Source organism: Amblyraja radiata, chromosome 8, assembly GCF_010909765.2.
Source record: "Amblyraja radiata isolate CabotCenter1 chromosome 8, sAmbRad1.1.pri, whole genome shotgun sequence".
In the NCBI taxonomy this organism is placed as follows: domain Eukaryota; kingdom Metazoa; phylum Chordata; class Chondrichthyes; order Rajiformes; family Rajidae; genus Amblyraja; species Amblyraja radiata.
Window position 1 is genome coordinate 83,543,555 of NC_045963.1, and position 24,555 is coordinate 83,568,109.

Below are 24,555 nucleotides of genomic sequence, written 5' to 3' on the forward strand. Positions count from 1 at the left end.
GGTCATCGAGCTGCTGCTCCAGGATCCTAATACGGTCCCTTAGGAGCCCCATCTCGCTGCACCTGGTGCAGATGTGGACGTCTGGAAGGCCATCTGACACCATGACCTCCCACATCTGACATCCAGAACAGTACACTGCTCTGGCTGTCATTCTCCCGCCTTACCCTGGATCCGATACAAGTACAATACAATAGAAACTGCTGGGAGAAATCAGCAGGTATCTGACTCACAACAGCTGCTCCCTCTTGACCTTTAAACTACACCTTTATTATATAAACAAAAAGCACTGTACCTTTACTAAAGCACTGTACCTTTAGCCCACTGTACCCTTGGCTCACTGTACCTTTACTAAAGCACTGTACCCTTAGCTCGCTGTACCCTTAGCTCACTGTACCTTTACTAAAGCACTGTACCTTTAGCCCACTGTACCCTTAGCTCACTGTACCTTTACTAAAGCACTGTACCTTTACTAAAAGGTTACTTACCGTTGTGTTTTTCTAGAAACAGATTCATTGGTTGATTACGATAACACACTTCCTCCCTCAAGGACTTCGGCAGTGAGTGAAGTAATAACTGTTACACGGTTTGAAATCACAGAGCTTTAAAATCTTCACGTAGTCACTCACGTGACTCCGAAGTAAAATAGTATGATTAAATGAGAACTTACCAGTTTGAAGTTTGATCTGTATTTGATGAGGAGATACGATGAGGGATTACGTGCCCTCCGCTCCCACCCTCAATAATATGGGTCAAACTGATAACTGATGTCTACTTTTCTTTACTATGTTTATTTCAATAACTGTGTCTATCTGTGATTCCACACCGCTGCTTTGAAGTATGCCGCGCATGCGCGCTGAGCGGGCTCTTCACGTAATCCCTCATCGTAACTCCTCATAAAATACAGATCAAACTTCAAACTGGTAAGTTCTCGTTTAATCTTACTATTATACTGCATCTGCCATGCATTTGCCCACTCACCCAGCCTATCCAAGTCACCTTGCAGCCTCCTAGCATCCTCCACACAGCTAACACTGCCCCACTGCTTCGTGTCATCTGCAAACTTGGAGATGTTGCATTCAATTCCCTCGTCCAAATCCTTAGAAACCTTAGGAAGGCAATGTTTGTGGCGAACATTAAGCCCAATTAAACTGATCTGCCTGTCCTGATCCATATCCTTGTACTCTCTGCACTTCCCTGTACCTACAATGAGCCTCTTAAACACCGCTATCATATCCACCCACACCACCATCATGTGTTCCTGGTCCGTACCTTCCATGTAAAATACTTGCCTCGCCCATCTGCATTCAACGTTCTCCCTCACACCTTATAGCTACGTCTTCTCATGTTGGACATTTCCATCCTGGAAAATGATACTAAATATCTACCGTTTCAATGACTATCATCATTGTATATATGTCTATCAAGTCCCCCACGAACCTCCGACATTCCAGAGAAAGCAATCCACGGATATCCAATCTCTCCCTGTGGCTGATCCAGGCAGCATTCTGGTTAACCTGTTTTGTACCCTCTCCAAAACCTCAATTTCTTCCCTTTAATGGGGCGATCAGATCTGTACTCAATACTCCAATTGCTGCCTCATCAAACTCATATAGAACTGCATCATGTTCCTGACCCTTATGTTCAACACCTCTAGCAATGAACGCAAGTATACCATACGTCCACTTTACCATCTACATGTGCTGCCAACTGTAGTGAGCTATGAACTTGGACGCCAAGATCCCTCAGCACATCCATGTTCTTCAGAATCTAGCAATTTACTGTATAAAACAGCCTATCATTGATGATCATTGAATGGTGGCTGAACTCCAAAATGTGTTCATCCCCGGCTGGAGAAAGAAACAATATGGGGAAGGCGGCTCAACGTGACTAACGAGGGAAATCAAGGATAGTGTTAAATCCAGGGAAGAGGTTATATAAATTGGTCAGAGGACTGGGAGAAATTTAGAACTCAACATGGGAGGAAAAAAGGGTTAATTAAGAGTGGGAAAAGAGAGCATGAAAGAATGCCTGCGGGGAATATAAAAACTGACTGCAATAGCTTCTTTAGATATGTAAAAAGGAAAAGATCAGTGAAGAAAACTTAGGTCACTTACAATCAGAGACAGGTGAATTTCTAATGGAAAGCAAGGAAATGGCAGAACAGTTAAACGAGTACTTTGGTTCAGTATTTACTAAGAAAGACACAAACAATCTCCCAGAAATACGAGGGGACTGAGGATTTAGTGGGAGGGAGGAACTGAAAGGAATCCACGTTAGTCAGGAAATGGTGTATGCAAACTGTTGGGGCTGAAGACAAATAAATCCACAGGGCCTGTTGGTCTGCATCCCAGAGTACTCAAGCAGGTGGCTCTACAAATCGTGAATGCATTGGTGATCATTTTCCAATATTCTCCCGACTGGATCCGTTCCTGTTTACTGGAGTGCAGCTGTTGTAACTCCACTTTTTAAGAAAGGAGGGAGAGAGAAAACGGAGAATTATAGACCAGTTAGCTTTACATCGGTCGTGGGGAAGATGCTGGAGTCGATTATTAAAGATGTTATAGCAGCGCATTTGGAAAGCAGTGACAGGATTGGTCAAAGTCTGCATGGCTTTATGAAGGGAAATCATGCTTGACTAATCTTCTGGAATTTTTTGAGGATGCAACAAGTAGAATGGATAAGGGAGAGCCAGTAGATGTGGTGTATCTGGACTTTCAAAAAACCTTTGACAAGGTCCCACACAAGAGATTAGTGTGCATAATTAGATCACATGGTAATGGGGGAAGGGTATTGACATGGATAGAGAACTGGTTGTCAGACAGGAAGCAAAGAGTAGGCATAACTGGTCCTTTTCAGAATGCCAGGCAGTGACAAATGATGTGCGGCAAGGCTCGGGGCTGGGACCCCAGTTATTTACAATATTTATTAACGATTTAGACGAGGGAATTAAATGTGTCATTTCCAAGTTAAATTTACAGATGACGCAAAGCTGGGTGGCAGTGGGAGCTGCGATGAGGATGCTATAAGGCTGCAAGGTGACTTAAAATAAGACAGATGCATGCAGGATAATGTGGATACATGTAAGGTTACCCATTTTGGTGTCAAGAACAGGAAGGCAGTTTATTATCTGAATGGTGTCAGATTTGGAAAAGGGGAGGTGCAACAAGACCTGGTGTGCTTGTACATCAGTCCTGAAAGTGAGCATGCAGGTACGGCAGGCAGTGAATAAATCTAATGGCATGTTGGCCTTCATTGCGAGAGGATTTGAGTTTCGGAGCAAGGAGGTCCTACTGGCAGTTGTACAGGGCCCAGGTGAGACCACACCTGGAGTATTGTGTGCAATTTTGGTCTCCAAATTTCAGGAAGGACATTATTACTATTGGGGGAGTGCTGAGTAGGTTCACCAGGTTAATTCCCGGGATGGCGGGACTGAGGGGCTAGATGCTGGAAACATTTTCCCGACGTTGGGGGAGTCCAGAACCAGAGGTCACGGTTTAAGAATAAGGGATAGGCCATGTAGGACTGAGATGAGGATAAAAAAATTTCACCCAGGGACTTGTGAATCTGCAGAATTATCTGCCACAGAAGGCAGCAGAGCCAATTCTCTGGAACTTTTCAAGAGAGAGTTAGATTTAGCTCTTAGGACAAATGGAATCAAGGGATATGGGGAAAAAGCACGAACGGGGTACTGAATTTAGATGATCAGCCATGATTATGTTAAATAATGGTTCCTGTTCGGAGGGCCGAATGGCCTACTCCTGCACATATTTTTCCATGTTTCTATGTTTCCTCTATGTTTCTAACACATGACGCGTCAAGTATCAAGAATGTATAATTTTCATGTGCCGAAAGCGGTACAATTAAATTCTTACTTGGGCCTGGAAGTAGATGGCAGTGGATCGTGCTTGATGTGTGTGTGTGTGTGTGTGTGTGTGTGTGTGTGTGTGTGTGTGTGTGTGTGTGTGTGTGTGTGTGTGTGTGTGTGTGTGTGTGTGTGTGTGTGTGTGTGTGTGAGTGTATATGTGTTAATAATGAAAAACCTACAGTGGAGGTGTGGAAAGAACTCGATTCCTCCATTGACCTCGCGTGCTTAGATATTTCTTCAAGTGGAGATTCAAGTGAACAGCAAACTAATATTCTGGAGTGAATCCGTAATATAAAATCACATAATTTTATTTGAACAAGATATGATAAAATAGACTCCCTGTGAGAATTCAGTTGATTGGCGCCAACTGCCAATATCATTAAAACATATAATCGCCGCCGAGAATGATACCTTCATTGCCTTGTTTGTGTTGGTCTAAAAATGGCTGGAAACAGAGATGAGCTGATTTAAATAAACGCTGATTTCAATAGCCCCAGACCCAGGTTTGTTTACTGAAGGACAGAAACAGAATCAATGTTTCCCCAGAGGTGAGAAACAGATAAAGTGAGAAAGAAATGCAAATCTCTGAACAGATGACATCAGAAACATTTATTTTAAATTGTCAACGTTCTCTCCTGTAAAAATAAAGTTGAAGTGCATATGGATGATGTTAGTCAATAATATTTTCTACAAACCTAGGTTAACTGAGAACATGTATCATATCCCTTTATTTACCAACAATGGCTGGGATCAATGCATACATTTGAATGCCACACGTGACAAATTCACAGATGCATAGAAAATACAATGATAAATTAAAATTCAAGTCATAGAAATATAGAAACATAGAACATACAAAATAGGTGCAAGTGTAGGCCATTCGGCCCTTCGAACCTGCACCGCCATTCAATATGATCATGGCTGATCATCCATGTCTCAGTATCCTGTACCTGCCTTCTCTCCATACCCCCTGATACCTTTAGCCACAAGGGCCACATCTAACTCCCTCTTAAATATAGCCAATTAACTGGCCTCAACTATCTTCTGTGGCAGAGAATTCCAGAGATTCACCACTCTCTGTGTGAAAAATGTTTTTCTCATCTCGGTCCTAAAAGATTTAGAAACATAGAAACATAGAAACATAGGAAATAGGTGCAGGAGTAGGCCATTCGGCCCTTCGAGCCTGCACCGCCATTCAATATGATCATGGCTGATCATCCAACTCAGTATCCTGTACCTGCCTTCTCTCCATATCCCCTGATCCCTTTAGCCACAAGGGCCACATCTAACTCCCTCTTAAATATAGCCAATGAACTGGCCTCAACTACCTTCTGTGGCAGAGAGTTCCAGAGATTCATCACTCTCTGTGTGAGAAATGTTTTTCTCATCTCGGTTCTAAAGGATTTCACCTTTATCCTTAAACTGTGACCCCTTGTCCTGGACTTCCCCAACATCGGGAACATTCTTCCTGCATCCAACCCCTTCTATAAGATTTCTATAAGATCCCTCTTCAAACTTCTAAATTCTAGCGAGTACAAGACGAGTCTATCCAGTCTCTCTTCATATGAAAGTCCTGACATCCCAGGAATCAGTCTGGTGAACCTTCTCTGTACTCCCTCTATGGCAAGAATGTCTTTCCTCAGATTAGGAGACCAAAACTGAACGCAATACTCCAGGTGTGGCCTCACCAAGACCCTGTACAACCGGAGTAGAACCTCCCTGCTCCTATACTCAAATCCTTTTGCTATGAATGCTAACATACCATTCGCTTTCTTCACTGCCTGCTGCACCTGCATGCCTACTTTCAATAACTGGTGTACCATGACACCCAGGTCTCGTTGCAACTCCCCTTTTCCTAATCGGCCACCATTTAGATAATAATTTCCCCCTTATCCTTAAACTGTGGAAGCTGGGGGGCTCACGCTGCCCCCCAGCTTTGTGTCATCCGCAAACTTGGAGATTGCATTCAATTCCCTCGTCCAAATCTTTAATATATATTGTAAATAGCTGAAGTCCCAGCACTGAGCCTTGCGGTACCCCACTAGTCATTGCCTACCATTGTGAAAAGGACCCGTTTACTCCTACTCTTTGCTTCCTGTCTGCCAGCCAGTTCTCTATCCACATCAATACTGATCCCCCAATACCGTGTGCTTTAAGTTTAAGAAAAATGCTATGTTGGAGTGCAGGAAACTTTAATTGCTCATATGTACCTTAAAATTTTCAATACTCCTCGTGTTTTCCTCACAAATCGGGTAACTACTGTTTCTATCTATCTCCTCAGATAACTCAAGATTCCAGATTCAAGAGAGTTTATTGTCATGTGCCACTGATAGGACAATGAAATTCTTGCTTTGCTTCAGCACAACAGAACATAGTAGGCATGACTACAAAACAGATCAGTGTGTCCATATACCGTAATATAAATATATACACACATGAATAAATAAACTGATAAATTGCAAATAACAGATAATGGGCTATTAATGTTCAGAGTTTTGTCCGAGCCAGGTTTAATAGCCTGATGGCTGTGGGGAAGTAGCTATTCCTGAACCTGGTCGTTGCAGTCTTCAGGCTCCTGTACCGTCTACCTGAAGGTAGCAGGGAGATGAGTGTGTGGCCAGGATGCTGTGGGTCCTTGATGATGCTGCCAGCCTCTTTGAGGCAGCAACTGTGATAGATCCCCTCGATGGAAGGGAGGTCAGAGTTGATGATGGACTGGGCAGTGTTTACTACTTTTTGTAGTCTTTTCCTCTCCAGGGCGCTCAAGTTGCCGAACCAAGCCCCGATGCAACCGGTCAGCATGCTCTCTACTGTGCACCTGTAAAAGTTAGAGAGAGTCCTCCTTGACAAACCGACTATCCGTAATCTTCTCAGGATGTAGAGGCGCTGATGAGCTTTCTTAATAATTGCATCAGTGTTCTCGGACCAGGAAAGATCTTCAGAGATGTGCACGCCCAGGAATTTGAAGCTCTTGATCCTTTCAACCATCGACCCGTTGATATAAATGGGGCTGTGGGTCCCCATCCTACTCCTTCTAAAGTCCACAATCAATTCCTTGGTTTTGCTGGTGTTGAGGGCCAGGTTATTGTGCTGGCACCATATGGGCAGTCGCTCGATCTCTCTTCTATACTCTGACTCATCCCCATCAGTGATACGTCCCACAACAGTGGTGTCGTCAGCGAACTTGATCATGGAGTTCGCCCTGTGACCGGCTACGCAGTCATGAGTATAGAGTGAGTACAGAGATATCTCTTCAGATATCTCTATTAGATTTTTCTACACCATCCGCCCTACCAGTGCAGTCTGAATCATTGAAACACTATCCAACAAATATGCTCATTGATTGATTGGTTAGAATGTGCCTTCATTCAACAGGGTCTTGGTGAGACCACACCTGGAGTATTGCGTACAGTTTTGGTCTCCAAATCTGAGGAAAGACATTCTTGCCATTGTTTCCGATGTTGGTGAAGTCCAGGACAAGGGGTCACAGTTTAAGGATAAAGGGGAAATCCTTTAGGACCGAGATGAGAAAAACATTTTTCACAGAGAGAGTGGTGAATCTCTGGAATTCTCTGCCACAGAAGGTAGTTGAGGCCAGTTCATTGGCTATATTTAAGAGGGAGTTAGATGTGGCCCTTGTGGCTAAAGGGATCAGGGGATATGGAGAGAAGGCAGGTACAGGATACTGAGTTGGATGATCAGCCATGATCATATTGAATGGCGGTGCAGGCTCGAAGGGCCGAATGGCCTACTCCTGCACCTATTTTCTATGTTTCTATGTTTCTATGCTCATTGGAAGCAGCATCTGAAAATCAACACCACATGAATCATCCCTAATGCCGATCATTTCTCCAATCACTCCACAGATCTACAATTCCCCTCCTGCACTATGCCATCCATTAATTTCCTTCCGATCTCTTCATGACATTTTTATAGAATTTTGTGTTTGCTTTGTTATCAATTTCCTCTACTGCCTTTTTTGTAACCAATCTCGATATTGACATTTTATCTGTATGGCTGTATGGTGACCACACATTTCACTGTACCAACTGGGACATGTGACAAATAAATGTATCTTGATATTGGAATGGACAGTGCCAATATTGTTCGAACGGCTCATATTGATAACAACGAATGTGTAGGAAAGAACTGCAGATGCTGCTTTAAATGAAGCTAGACACAAAATGCTGGAGTAACTCAGCGGGACAGGCAGCATCTCTGGAGGTCTGGGGAAGGGTCTCGACCCAAAACGACACACATTCCTTCTCTCCAGAGATGCTGCCTGTCCCGCTGAGTTTCTCCAGCATTTTATGTCTACCTAACAATGAAGGCAGGTCTGTCTGTCTGTCTGTCTGTCTGTCTGTCTGTCTGTCTGTCTGTCTGTCTGTCTGTCTGTCTGTCTGTCTGTCTGTCTGTCTGTCTGTCTGTCTGTCTGTCTGTCTTTCTTGCTCAAATATTTTTTCTCACCTCTCCTCTCTCTCCCTCTCACACACGCAAGCACACACACACCACGAAGCATTTTAATATAAATTTGAGGAATTCCGAACATATTTTACGAAAAACTGCACTATGAGACCAATCTTATTTACAACTATACCGTGAGTTTATATTGTGTAAGGGACGGAAGAGCACGCTGTTTTATTAACCTCGTGCATCTGTATCAGTTAATAGATGTGATAGCGTGAGTCCATCTTGCTGTTGAGTTTGGAGCCGTGTCTCAGCTCCGCCCGCTGCACCACTCGGTTTACTGGTCCCACCCACAGCCACACCCACTTTTGCCGGGTATTTAATTCTCTCTAAGAGGGGCCGAAGTCCAACTTCCTTGCAGTGGGTTTGTTGCGAGGTTCTGTACAGAAACAACCGGGTCACACTTCCCAGCGGGATGATGTCGGCGGTTTCACTCAGTCTGTTCCTGGCCTTAATAGTCCGTGAGTAATGAGTTGGACAAATTCCTCACGCGTTTCTCAGTGGTATAACCCCTACACCATTCCCCTTCTACCCACTCTAGAACCCTCCCAATTTATTTCCTATTGATAATTAGAGTAGGGGATTAATGGTCAATAATTTATCCTCGCCATTCATGCCTTTTTTTAACTTGCAGGTGTCCATTCCGATGTCGTTCTCACTCAGCCCAAGACAGAGACCGCCGCTCCTGGAGGCTCCATCACACTGAACTGTAAAACCAGCGGGTTCACTCTTAACAGCACCTGGATGCATTTGGACCGTCAGGTCCCCGGGCAGGGGCTGGAGTGGCTGCTTTACTACAACTCGCCGTCTGGCACCAACTACTTCGCTCCGGGGATAGAGAGCCGATTTACTCCGTCCAAAGACAATTCGAATAATATGTTCACCGTGATCGCCAGGAACCTGAGGATCGAAGACACCGCTGTCTATTACTGTGCGGCTACAACAGTGGGTCTGGCACAGCGGTTCCTACCAATACAAAAACATCCACAACCCATAATACTGTGATCTGGGCCAGTATATGATATTTTCAATTCAATATTTCATACAACAGGAGCATAAACATGTCCAGGAATATTTCCGCACATTTTATTGTAGAGGTAACTTGAGTTAATTTATATTTTATATGTAGATGATTCTCATCACCTTTCGCTGCCTGTTTAATACACGGCGCCGTGATATGTGATTATTGTTGGAAATTATTTTTTTTAACGCATTCATTGTTTTCAAAGAGCAATAAGGCATTTGCTTTAGATGTGAAATACGAATAATTACAGGATTTTTGTTCTATTTTTTGCCTGCCTTGTGCATATCATGTTATTGTGTGAAGAAACCCATAGAATGTAACACCGTGACTATCTTGGATACTGGGGAGGAGGCACCATGGTGACGGTAACCAGCGGTAAGAAACCTCATCCTATTCAGTATCTAGATGTATCCAGTTGTAATTTTAACCTATATTTCCAATAATTATATTAAATTGTTCTTCTACATTAATTACCCATTCATTGCAATGTTGGATCGATGTTGCTTTAGAATGTAATGTGATTCTGCTGCAGTGAGATTGCCGATTTAAACGCCTTATGTGCTATGACTTTCGATCCTTTGACTATGAAGTGGATGCGGTTTAGTTCCAAATTAGTGGGAAAATGTGCATCAATTTGCTTTCAATATGCTTTCTAATTGTTTGAGATTGTTGTGGTCCTTGATCTGAGATGCATCGAACTGTATTTTCTAATGAACAGCAGGTACTTGGTCTCAGTTTGTTTCTTCTCAGCGCATATGAAACAAACGACAGAAACGGATAAATCCTGGGTGTAAAATGGTCAAGTTTTTAAAGTGTATGTATTAATTGGTGGAATCGCCTTGCCACCTTTAATCCAATCGCTAACAAAACTTGCATGGAAGAAGTAAAAATATCTTGCAGCAAAACACAGAAGTGCAAGGGTCAGGGTTAATTGCGCAGTTATATATCTTGAAGTACAATGAATAGGAAGGAATAGTGGATGCTGATTTATGCTGCCGATTGACACAAAGCTGGAGTAACTCTGCCTGTCCCGCTGAGTTACTCCAACTTGTTTTGTCTATCTTGAAGTACAATGAGTTGGCCATGTGAACCAATGTTACAGCAAAGCTAAGAAAGCAAAATCCGTGAAACGCGATCTATAGAATGACAATGTACCGGGTGTACTGGGGTACAGAGGAACTGAAGGAAATTCACATTATATGGAAATGTTTATCCACGTGTATTGTGTTATTCGTCTTTATTTCAACAATGATTGGCTCTGTGGTCATTGGAACAATGAATTTCGGTGGTCTTTAGACAGAGATATTTGGATTTCTGTGAAGAGTTTCAGCAAATTTGTGTTATGCGATTCATCCCATCGGCGGTATGATTCAGCCGGTCATTGTGGGAGACGATATTGTTGCGCAGTTTGACGTGTTTGTACGTTCAATTCGAGTGGCAGCGACCGGGTATTGCTGTTGTATGACGTGTCCGATTATGTTATTTCAATGAACGCAAAGAAGATATATGTTTAAAAATAAAAATAAGAATATATTACTAGAAATCATAAATAGGAACAGTAAATGTTGCAAAAGCCTAGGTCACGCAGCCTGTGGCGAAAGACAAGTCCCATAGAGGGGAGCCGAATGACAAGTTGTAGCGCCAGAGACCAGACCTCGTTCCCGAAATCAGGTGCAGACTGTGAGAACTGTGCGTTCTCCCTGTGGTTTCTTACTGGTGCTCCGCTTTCCTCCCACAACCCAAAAGAGTGCAGGTTTGCAGGTTAAATGACTTGGGTGATTGACCCGGGTGGGTCGGGGGTGGATGCGATAGTTCGATAACGTGGAACTTGTGAGTGGCCCTGGATTTGGTTGGCAGAAGGATCTATTTCTATGCTATACCTCTACTGAATTCGCCATGGTTTAGTCCCCCAACGATAGTCGACATGGAAAATGCTTGGTTTTCTCTTTCCACAGTTGCTGCCTAACCTGTTTTATGTCAAAGATCACGAGTTTCCCCATTTGGAAAATGCGTTGAATGTAAAATGGGGAGATTTCGGAACAGTTGTAGTTTTGGAATAACGTTTAATCCATGGATTTATTAGAAAGAGAATTTGAATCCATGTTTGTTTATGGCTCCCAATGTCATTTAAACATAAAATGTCCCTCTATTTGGTAAATTGCTAATGAAAAATGTCAGTTTTACGAATAGTTACGGTAAAAATAAAAGAAGAAAAATTGGGAAATGAAATGGAATGTTGGAAACAAAATTTTCTCTGCTATTTTAGACAATAGACAATAGGTGCAGGAGTTGACCATTCGGTCCTCGAGCCAGCACCGCCATTCAATGTGATCATGGCTGATCTTCCCCAATCAGTACCCCGTTCCTGCCTTCTCCCCATATCCCCCGACTCTGCTTCTTAATTTTAATTATAAAACAGTGTATCTCACTAATCCTTGAACAGAGTGGGAATTGAAATCGATGGCTTAGGGGAGGGTTTGAGTGACGTTCAAATTTACATTTGCATTTATTTAATTAAAACATTGAATTAGCAACTTTGTGCATTTTCACTATTATACGTAGACTACTATATGACTTAAAGCCTTTTCCTGTTAAAGTCACGAAGCAAACTCAGATATTGTTTTAATAGATTGCAGGTTGTAATTTATAATTGGTATATTTTTTATTTGTTTCCTATCGGACAGAGATACAATGTTAATCATTCGTTCTTCAGTGCCGATGACATTGTAAACGTAAACTCGTTTTAAAGATGCTGGAAACGGAACTGAGCGTCATTGCATAAACATTAATTTTAATGGATTATTATTGAATTCATTAAGGCAATGGTGCACACAGACAAACATTGAAACCTGTGCCAATTTATTTAATTACGAAGTATTTACATGTTCTTACAATTTATATGCTACATTTAGTTTCCAGAAGTTGTGGTACATAACTTTTATTAATTCAGATATTATATTGAGAGAGTTATTTTTAATCCTTATAATGTAATCTCATACATGTGTTTAATCTGGTATGAATGTAATGTTCTTGTCGGCTGGTTTGTCTTTCGGAATTTACTTGCAATTACTGTTGGCATACAAATGATCGGTATATTTTCGTGAGTGATGGGACAACAAAATACAGTTAAAAAGGGGACATTTTAAGTGTGTTATTTGTCGTTAAATAACAGAGCTACCATTTCAATCCCAACCACCCCCTTAGTTGGTTTCGTTCGATGGACACATTTAACGAACAAGATTGTGATTGTTTATTTCTCCCAAATTATGTTCGGGAGCCCGACATGGAAAACTCGTTACCCTTCCATTTTCTGTGATTTTGTCAGATAATCTCTGAACACATTTATAAAACAAAAACTCTTCCCTCTCCCTCCAAATCAAAAGTTTAGCCATGGGCACTCTCAATGGCCCAAGCGAAATCTACCTAAATTATTTAATTTTAATTAAATAAATGCAAATGTAATTTTGAACGTCAGTCAAACCCTCCTTTGAACCATTGATTCCAATTCCCACTGTTCACGGATTAGTGCGATACCTGTTCTATAATTCAAATAGCAGAGAAAATGTTGTTTCCAACATTGCACATCATTTCACCAATTTCCATTTAGTTGGGTACATGGAACAACCCCTGACACAGACTGGCCCCTATCCCCGAACTCTTCATCCTGTACCCAGACAGAACTCATCGACTTCATTGTCTACAAACTTTGACCATACGATCAAATTCACCGGGTCCATCCCCGACACATACCTCCTCTTTGTTGATCTCACCGTCTCCATCGCAGGAGTTAGACTATCGACTGACATCAATTACAAATCTACGGACTCCCACAGCTATCGGGACTTCACCTCTTCCAACCTTGCCTCCTGCAAAGACTCTATGTCCTACTCCCAAATTCATCCGTCTCCGCGCAACTGCTCCCAAGACGAGTTGTTCCATACCAGGATATCCGAGGTCCTCATTCTTTAGGGAGCGGGTATTCCCCACTTTTACCATAGACGAGGCTCTCACATGTGTTTACACTGTATCCTGTAGTTCTGCCCTTACTCCATCATCCCCAGTTCCAACAAGGAGTTTGGTGAGATTGTAACCCATAGGCCAACGTTAGTTATAGCCACTGAGTATTGAGCATTCCTGAGAAACCCTGGGAATTTTACAGTAATTAATACTGGAGGCCTATCGATATATATCCAACTCTAATATGGACAGTAACTGGCAGATATTGGCACCCCAAGAAGTTTCCAGCCAATGTTTTCCAAGGTGGGATCAAGGCGGAATGATGAACGAATAGTTGATGATACTCAGGTGAAGTTGCATGAAATAGAAAACTGGTTAACGAGTTTAACATTCATGTGGCCTTTGCCTTGCAGCGGCTCCATCCGCGCCCAGCCCCTTCATTCTCTTCACCTGTGAGGATCACGGCTCCAGTGGTTCGTTCACCTACGGTTGTTTGGCGTTGGGCTATTCCCCTCAGGGCGCCAGTGTTTCTTGGAAGAAAGATGATAAACAACTGACCACCGGAGTGAAGGACTACCCGGCAGTGTTCAATAAATTGGGAACTTACACCCGGAGCAGCGAGTTAACCATCACCGAGGCGGAGGCAGGGAGAGGCGACATCTTCTGCGTGGTTCAGCATGACCAAAAAGACTATGTAGCGAAAGTACCAGGTTCGTGTTGGGGTGCAGCGCGAGGCCGAGGGTGGAGTTGAGAGTCGAGAGTCAAGAATGTTTTATTGTCATATGTCCCAGACAATGAAATTTTTGCATGTATACATGCACACATACTCAAAACAAACAATAACAGTGCAATAATGATAATAATAATAGTCTATTGTAGTTCAGAGCATATGAGGTTGTAGTGTTTAATAGCCTGATGGCTGTAGGGAAGAAGCTGTTCCTGAACCTGGACGTTACAGTTCTCAGGCTCCTGTACCTTCTTCCCGATGGCAGTGGTGAGATGAGTGTGTGGGCAGGATGGTGTGGGTCTCTGATGATGTTGGCTGCCTTCTTGAGGCAGTGACTCCGATACATCCCTTTGATGAAGGGGGGTCTGAGCTGGTGATGGAATACGCCAGTGGTCACAAAATTTTGCAGCCTTTTCCGCTCCTGGATGTTCAAGTTGCTGAAACAGGTCATGATGCAATCCATATAATTCGCGGGATTTGATAATTGGAGATAAGTACTTGACTTAATGTGCCCTGTTCGGTTTTATTCTTCATGTCACACTGACTGTCAAACGCTCATCTGAGCTCCACGATCCAACAAGTCAAAGACAGACAATTCATGTCGATATAGTGATGTGAAAGTGTGGCTGCATCCACAGATGCCATGTAACATCTGGAACACTGATGAAATTCCATTCTCAACTTAACTACCAAAGGTTTAAAGTCTCAATAGAAAGTGACACTTGCCATACCCGCCAAATTATTCCAGCCCTTTGCATCTGCTGTTGTTGTTACGATAAAACGGTGCGTTTTGTTTCCTGGCACCGAGGGGCGAGAGCGATATTCATAATACGGAAGCACTGTCGTTCGTTCTTGTGACAGAACGAAAGGCGGTGCTTCAAATATCGAGACAATTCACCATTTACAAAATCATAAAAAAACAAAAATGTACTTGTAGAGAGCTTGAAAAGAGCTGATTAATGTATTATCATCACCAGCACATCCATATAATTCGTGAGGAACTGATCTATCCATAGATAGGTTACATGTTAACTCGCGAACAATCGAAGCGGCTGAGTGCATCATGTTGAGAACATTATCAAGAGTATTAAAAGCACAGACACAGTCACAGAGGACAAAAGCAGAAGTCGGCCCATCACATCCCTGTGACAACGACTTACCGAGCTATAATGTCCACATTTACGAGCACTCGATGTACCGCGATAAACAAAGAATTTAGCAGCATATCGGGAAGTCCAAGTCCAGGCTACTTTTAATCAGAAAAAGTGATTTTTTTTAATTTTTGTTTTTTTGGTCAAAATATTGGGTGTCATTATTAATCGACGATAGTTTATGAACAATTCCAATGAAGTTTATTTTCTTTCAGACCGCGAGGTACATCATCCTACCATCACCATTACCATAACTGCCCTTGATGAAATCAAGCGCAGCAGAATAGCAATCGCCGTGTGTTTGGTCAACGATTTCACTCCAGCGAAATTTACTGTGAACTGGCTGAAGAATGGCGCGCCATTGGATTCTGGCATCGTCACCTCTCCCGCCTTCCAGGTGAACAGTGACGGTAACTTCTCGGCGACCAGCCAGTTGACATTCCCAGCTACAGAGTGGTTCAAAGGTTCCGTCTATACCTGCCAAGTCAACCATGAAAAAGATTTGAAAAGCCAAAACATCAGTAGGTCTCCAGGTAAGAAATACATCCGTGGTATGTCTCGGGATATTAGTGTAAACATTAGCGCTCACGGTGGAAGTACTTCACTGACATAGTGAAAGTCTATGTGTAGGAAGGAAGTACAGATGCTGGTTTACACCGAAAATAGAAACATAATTCCAGAGTAACAGCAGGTTAGGCATCTGCACAGAAAAGGAATAGGTGACGATTCAGGTCGAGACTCTTCTTCCGACTTAGAATCAGAGGAGAAAAAAACTAGAGGTATGAGAATGTACAAACAAATGAATGAAAGGTATGAAAAGAACAAACCAAATCCAGCAAAGATGAACAAGGAAAGGTCGAGGCCACATTGGTCCGTTGTTGCTCTAGAAATGGTGATAACGAGTAGATACAGAGTGAAACGAAACAGGACCGCAGTGAAACTAGTCGGATGACGAGGGTGGGAGGTGGACGGAGAGAGATGGAATGCAAAGGTTACTTGAAATTAGAAAAGTCAATATTGATTCCTCTGAGTTCTAGGTTGCTGAAGCGAAATATGAGGTGTTGTTCCTCCAATTTGCGTTTAGCTTCACTCTCACAGTGGAGGAAGCCCAGGACAGAAAGGATAGCGTGGGAATGGAGCGGGGTTTTAACGTGTTTGGCAAGCTGATGATCGCCTAGGGCAGTGGTTCCTTTTTTTTTAGCTCATGGCCCCCTTGGGATCTTTTCATTTTTCTGTGGCCTCTGACATTATTAGCGGGAAAAAAGTACTTCAATATTATAATACCTTCCATAAAAATATCAGTGTCTATTAATTGCACATATATTCTCTTTTATTCTATTCCTCAAACATCAACAATATTTCAACTACATATATTTAAATTTATTAGAACTGAAATTTAGGAGGCAACAGGGTGGTAGCTCTGTGGCCCCCTTCATTGAACCTGTGGCCCCCTAAATGCCAACATTTTTCTGTGGCCCCCCTGAAATTTGCCATTTGGCCCCAGGTTGGGAATCATTGGCCTAGGGCAAGGCGGACAGAGCGAAGGTATTGAACGAAACGAACGCCACAGTCTGCGCTTTGATTCACCGATGTACAGGAACCCACATCTACAACAGCGGATTCAGTGGTTGGTGGAGGTGCAAGTGAACCTCTGCCTCATCTGAAAGGACTGTCGGGGTCCTTGGATGAAGTGGTGTGAGTTACAGTACTCCAGCATTGAGTGCATATCGCGGTTTAGCCCATGATGCGATCTCCCATTTCATTTATTGTGTCGCACAGAGACAAAAGTCAGTTCATGACGATTTAGGACCCATGTTCACAGAATCACTACTCAGAAGGGGTCATGTACACATTCAGGTTTTGGGGGCAGATGATTGGTGTAAACCTTCGATCCCGGTTACTCCTGCAAATGCTTATGTTCACATTAATTATTGTGCCACAGTTGATGATTCCTGCGGTGAACCGAAGATTACAATCCTTCCTCCACCTGTTGAACAAGAGTTAATGGAGATGACCGTAACATTAACCTGTCGGGTATCCGATGCACCTTATGGTATCAAAGTATCTTGGAACCAGGAAAAGGTACATTTGGAATCAGAGATCCAGCCCACAGGACATGCAGATATCGTAGAGAGCAAAGTCAACATTTCAACTGGTGACTGGCTGAGTGGGGATTATTTCGAATGCGTGGCGAGCCACGGTGATATGCCATCTCCAAAAACTGAACGAATCAACTGGAAGAAAGGTGAGCCGGTGTAGCTGCAGAGAGGTTCTGTGGGCCAGAGGTGACTGGACCACTTTTCTTCTGAGATAAAGCTGAAATTAATGATTGAGATCACTCCATCGGCGAAACAATATCTATACAAAATGAAATCGTGCTGAGACTTCACTGAGTCCTTGGTCAGAGCTGGAAAAGAGAGAATACGAGATCACTTTGCATGAATATGAGGTGCGGACAGGTGACTGGAAACATCGATGATAATTTGCAGCGAGAGTCAGCGTGCGGCCACGTTGTCTATGGGCTATGGTACAATATGGGTATTCAGAGCATTGCAGCGTTTGTTAAATAGCCCACAGTGTTGTAACTTGCAGGAATATGGGTTTGCCTACCAAATTACCATGTGGTGATGGTGGGAGTAAATCGCAGATACTCTCACTTGTAGCAGAAATGCCCGTTTCGGAGCTAGGCACATGAAATGAATTACTCGAAATTAAAATTTTAAAAAACCTTCAAATGCCGTATATCGGAAAGATGTCACCTTAATGTAGATCATTTAATATTGATTCCAATGGTCTGCATCTACACAGACATTCGGAGGGATTAGATATAACGCCGAGGAAGGCCGCAGTCAAAGAGCCTAGGAATGTTTTGTTTTCCATTTTGCTTGTATTGCCCAGGTCAAAATGCCCATTTCAAAATTCCCTTTCCCCTCTCAACTCCCTCCAACATCATCTGTGTAACTTAAGAATGGGTCATTTTCTCACATCATACAAAAGCATCTCTTACTGTCTTTTTGCGTACACACCATATAACCATATAACAATTACAGCACGGAAACAGGCCATCTCGGCCCTACAAGTCAGTGCCGAAGACTTATTTTCCCCTAGTCCCATCTACCTGCACCCAGACCATAACCCTCCATTCCTTTCCCATCCACATACCTATCCAATTTATTTTTAAATGATAAAATCGAACCTTCCTGCCTCCACCACTTCCACTGGAAGCTCATTCCACACGGCTACCACTCTCTGAGTAAAGAAGTTCCCCCTCATGTTACCCCTAAACTTTTGTCCCTTAATTCTCAAGTCATGTCCTCTTGTTTGAAACTTCCCTACTCTCAATGGGAACAGCTTATTCACTTCAACTCTGTCTATCCCTCTCATCATTTTAAAGACCTCTATCAAGTCGCCCCTTAACCTTCTGCGCTCCAAATAATAAACACCTAACTTATTCAACTTGTTCAACCTTTCTCTGTAACTTACGTGCTGAAACCCAGGCAACATTCTAGTAAATCTCCTCTGTACTCTCTCTATTTTGTTGACATCCTTCCTATAATTGGGCTCATATAACGTGCTCATTGTTTCCTGCGATCCCTGAATTCATTTTAGAATTCCATCATTTGCATCGATTTCGAAAACGCACGTCAAAAAGCCTCACTTTGTATGCTCAACATTCTCCGCTGGCATCCACTGACTACTCCTGCCATGGTTTAATAAAGTCTCATTCTGTTGCTCTTGGGAATTGAATGAGACAGATGAACCAAGGTAGAACTGCATTTAGTAATAAATGACAAAAGGAGCAGGAGACGACCATGGTCATCAGAAATAACACGGATCAGAGAGGGCGAATGGCTTGATCTTGTGTTGTGAGTGTGTGAAGTGATTTGTACAAATCCTCTGCCGTGCACAGGAGAGAAGCACATTCAGGTGTATATGTCTGAACAAAGAGACAAGGCACTAAAGGGGAATGCAATGACGTTAATACTGTCGGTTGGCAGTTTACTGATGTACGGATATATTAGCTATTAATCGCTTTAACCGTCCTGTATAATAAACGCCATTTGAATTGTTCCGTAGGTCAACATCTGCTGACACCGTCCGTCTCAGTCCTTCTGCCGCCGACAGAAGAAATCTCCGCGCACAAGACTATCACCCTCACCTGCTTTGTGAGAGGATTCTCCCCTCGCAGGGTGTTTGTCACGTGGACACTTGATGACAAGCGGGTGGATGAGAGCAAGTACAAGAACACCGAGGTGGAGGCGGAGAACGGCAATGACACCTTCTTCACCTACAGCCTGTTATCCATTGGGGCAGAGGAGTGGGCTAGCGGAACATCCGTCTCCTGTCTAGTGAGGCACGAAGCAATCCCCATGAAGACCATCGTCAGAACAGTCAATAAGTCCAGCGGTAAACCCAGTTTTGTCAATGTTTCCCTTGTATTGATGGACACTGTCAATTCCTGTCAATGAGAATTAATTAGTTTCAAATGTCTCTGAAATAAATACTAATAAATATCTTTAACCTCCAATCTTGAGCTGAACACGTGGCCACACAATTAATTATATAAAACATTCTGCCAAAACCATGACTATATATTAACGTTGATACTTGAAAATCTTGGCGACAATTGATGGAAACCGGATGCAGACTGCACAGTAACATCGGGGTTTAGGAGATAAGTCTAGAGCCCGCCTCAGGTTTGAATGGATTGGAAACAAGAGATATAAGTAGCTACTCACCTTCCTCCGCCCGCACGAGGGGACGTGCATTTTGCCGTGCGTCTGTCACGCATATTTCTGCACACATTTCTAATTCCACAGACAGATTGAAATGCGCATTCACTGTTTTATATGAACGCCCATCTGTAAAATCACACGAAACATTTACATTGTGCCATGTACTCAATATATATGGACACTATTGCACGAGGATTTAACAAAGCAAACACACACTCACTCTAACCCACACTGTCACCACACTCTCACTCACTCACTCACACACACTCACACACACACACACACACTCTCTACCTCTCTCTCTCACACACACATGCCCACGCGCGCGCACATGCGCACACACACACTCACACGCACACACATGCGCACATGCACACACACACACGTCCACACACACACACACACACACACACGCCCACACACATACACGCACGCCCACACACTCTCACGCACACACACACACGCACGCACGCACACACACACACACACACACACACACACACACACACACACACACACGACCGCACACACACACACACACTCACACACACACACACGCCCACACACATACACGCACGCCCACACACTCTCACTCACGCGCGCGCACACACACACACGCACCACACACACGCACCACACACACGCACACACACACACACACACACACACACACACACACACACACACACACACACACACACACACACACACACACACACACACACTGACACAAACACACACACGCCCCCCCCCCCCACACACACACACACACACACACACACACACACGCCCAAAAAGAAGGAATGAGAGAGGAACATCCATATTTTAATGATATGAGAATGTAATGACTCCTTTGATGCACATGATGCTGAATGTGTTCAGGAGAGTAGAGCAGAAACAGCCTATATCATCAATTCAATGAAAGCAACCTAATTCTAAGTACAACTAAGTGGAACCTACAGAACAAGAATAAAGTGTCACCATTATAGATTGTCCACATGAAGAAGTGGGCCATTTAACTGCGGCTCCAGAATGCTGTGGCGTTTAGTTATTAAACGGTCATCACAATGTGTGCAGGCGATTGATGGGATAACCGCTATGAGTGGCTCGTGAGAACACAAATTTAGAGTCAAATATCAGATGCGGCGAGACATTGAATAGCACGCCGGCCCGAGCATTAGACAAGGCCACATCCATGTCCAGCTCTCCCCCAGATGTACACGAAGCACACTCACCATAAAACATCAGCAAGCGCACGGACATAAAATCATTTATGGGTTCGCATAGAAACATACATAAAACGCAATTAACGACATGTTTACCCCATAGCACATGGACATCCACCCAAACAGACCAGCAATCAAACATTCTTTGAAATGCAAAATAATAGGAACGGTTAGCTAAAAGCGCACATTTGCACAAAAAAACCCACATTAATACAACACAAATGCATTTAGTCCCTCACTTTAATACCAATGGACTTTACAAAGCAAATTTCCTGTGACAATACACGTTAGTAGCTATATTGGCTCATATTATATTTTTCTTCTTCATAAATGCTGATTGAAATAGATTTTCCACAACAACACACGGATTATATGTGGTCGCACACACACACACACACACACACACACACACACACACACACACACACACACACACACACACACACACAATCACAACACACACACACACACACACACACACACACACACACACTCACACACACACACAATCACAACACACACACACACACACTGACACCCCCCCCCCCCCACACACACACACACACACACCTATGAACCAATACGAAAACGATGTTAGGATTTCGGCAAACTTATACTTAATGATACACATCTAGCTAGTTACAGGCAAACGGAAGGGCCATTCAGATCATTTAACCAGTATTTTTGCACACGTTCCTAAAAACTAAGTGTAACCGTAGATCATTCATGCTCCATATTTCACACTAGAAATATAATGCCTATCAAATGGTTCAAAGTTATAATTTTGTACACAAGCCTTCCTCCATCCCCTAACCGGAAACAGGATACATCAGACAACAGGGTTCTAAAGTGGGAATGATTGCAAATTATTGGGAGTCAATGTTTGCAATCAGTGAGTTCCTTCGCCGAGCTCCGGTCACCATCTCCAAATAAAGGGGTATCTGATAACATTGTAAGCAATAACCAGCTTCAAGTTTTATACCATCCCGGTTAGTAAATTATATTAATGGGAAGCGGACGTTTATAGAATGAATAATGAATCCCAGATATATACATACACATTGGTTTCTCCAAAACTATTCATAAATGGTAGTTTGTTAGCAGCTGTGTCTACGTGGCCATGATTGTGGATACAATTGTTGAGGATGGATGATCACCTCAACGTAAAAACAGCTCATAGGAAATTAATATCCTTAATATTAATATACGTATTATTTTGGTAAATAATAAATAAAATACAATGTTCTATATTAGAATATATTGTGAACGTCTTCACGTTCTGCTTTGCGTAGATTACGCCGACAACGTTCCTCTTGAGGACTATGAGGAAGACAGGGACAACATCTGGACAACCGCTTCCACATTCATTATCCTGTTCTTCCTGAGCATTTCCTACGGTGCTGCCGTAACTCTGGTGAAGGTGAGTTCATTCCACTGTCTTTTCCATCTGTTTGAAGAGTACGGCAAAATATCGATTATCCTACTCTTTGGATGTCCTGGCTTCTTAGTCACAGACTGCTAATACACTTACATATTCTCTCCCTCTCTTTACAGGTCAAGTGACGATTGAATGTTGAAAACCGCGTATTTATCTGACCGGTCTATGGATGTCGTTGTAACCAAGGAAAATGTTCAAATTTGAAGCGGACAATATCATAAGCAATAGTTCATTCTGTCTATCTGACTTGTTTGATATTGCCTAGTTGCCTTTAGTATAGCGTTAATGTATCAAACTATTTTAATCGTAATTTGAATATCATGTGATCTCGGTAGACGTTTCTTTTTTTATTTTTATCTTTTTTTCTATACATTCTCTTTTTCTTTAGCATGGGTCATATGTGTGTCCTTCCGGTGTTGAATGCCGTTTGTATAGAAAGTCAGGAACGCTGTTTGTGTGAGATCGTAAACTTCATGTTAAATTCAGACACACTATCTATGCCTGTCATTATTCTAAAAACATCTACCGGGTCTCCCTTCAACCTCCGACGTGCCAAAGAAAACATTCCATGTTTGCCAACCTCTTCTTATAGCTAATAATTCTAACCCCTGCAGCATTCTAGTAAACCTCTCTGTATCTTTTCCAAAGCCTCCACATTATTCCCTCGAAGGGACGACCTGGACCTCCACACTATACTCCAAGTGCGGCCTAACCGAAGGCCTGTAAATAAATGTAATGTAAATGCATGTGTAAATACATACCCAACAATCCAACGCATGCACACATTCCGCATATGAGCAAATATCTATTTACTCCTTTTTTGCTCAATTGTCCTTAATTCAGAGGTAACCTTTGACTCTCGAGCTACATGTTCAATGTACCTGGTCTCAGTGTGGAATTCAGTTGTTTTGACCACTTCGTGTTATGCTTTTAAAAACATCTCTGTAATATGTTTCTGTTAAATCACAAATAAAAGCGGAACTACAAAAGCCTAACCTAGTTTGCTATATTCGTTTATCGAAGGAACCAGCACCTTGCTCTAAATGTGCTCTCGTATTTCTTCTTGTTCCACCATTTCTGGAATTAGCTGGGATCGCATGACTCCAACGAATAGTAAATGAGTTCAGATCGATTTGCCTGGTACCCATCTTGGGTACGCTTTCACTTAGACATTGATTGGGCCTTTGACGGCGGGTGAGTGAGTTAGTATCGGCCCCCAAAATAAGAATAGGCCACATGGAGCCACAAAGCCACTCACCCCACTAGTTGGGTATCCTGGACTACTCTCGGCTGATTGCATTTGGCCCATTCAGCGCACTATCAGGGTAACCTCGACTAAAGTGATTGGGCCCAGAGTACATTGAATAGAGATTGGGCCTACTTTCTGTGGCATCATGCAACACCAACACTGAATGGGCCTTGTGTTTTCGGACCTTACGTTGTTTGAATACTGAGTGGGCCTGTCGTCATGGGCCCCAGTATCGGGCCCGTGTTTCCCTCCAGAGTTACCACTTTAGGAGACAGATGTTAGAGTTAGATGTTTTGCCACAAAAGTGGAAGGAAGTGGAAGCAGTATAATGGCGTGGAAAGGCTTCTTCTGCACCGGGACCGAATGGAGTCCCTTACCGGGTACATAAAAGTGCACCTGATGTGCTTAGATTCTCGCGGAGGCTCTGTCCAATAGTTTGGTAGAAGCAGGTCATACCAAGGGTTTGGCGTAGAGCAGGGGGAATGTTCAGGGGGAAGAAAGAGTCTCCAGAGTTAAATCAGTTTAGGCTGTTTGTCTCCTAAATGTAGAAGGCAAGATTTTCTTTAGCATAGTGGCACAGAGGCTAGCAAGTTATATAGAAAGGAACAGGTTAATTGATACCACAGTGCAGAAAGCAGGTATACCAGGGTTCGCAGGTTACTTAGAACACATTAGTAAAATATAAAAACATAGAAAATAGGTGCAGGCGGAGGTC

General features: G+C 42.9%; 2 gene segments (V, D, J or C); both read left to right on the plus strand.

Annotated features, from left to right (window-relative positions):
• Nucleotides 1-8,684: 8,684 nt before the first annotated feature.
• LOC116976546 lies at nucleotides 8,685-9,337 on the plus strand. The segment is given in 2 exon segments: nucleotides 8,685-8,793; nucleotides 8,967-9,337. Coding segments are annotated over 2 exon segments (417 nt in total).
• A 318-nt stretch (nucleotides 9,338-9,655) lies between these two features.
• Nucleotides 9,656-22,933, plus strand: LOC116976458. The segment is given in 7 exon segments: nucleotides 9,656-9,731; nucleotides 13,727-14,023; nucleotides 15,407-15,724; nucleotides 17,134-17,436; nucleotides 19,269-19,598; nucleotides 22,446-22,573; nucleotides 22,708-22,933. Coding segments are annotated over 7 exon segments (1,404 nt in total).
• The last annotated feature ends 1,622 nt before the right edge of the window (nucleotides 22,934-24,555 follow it).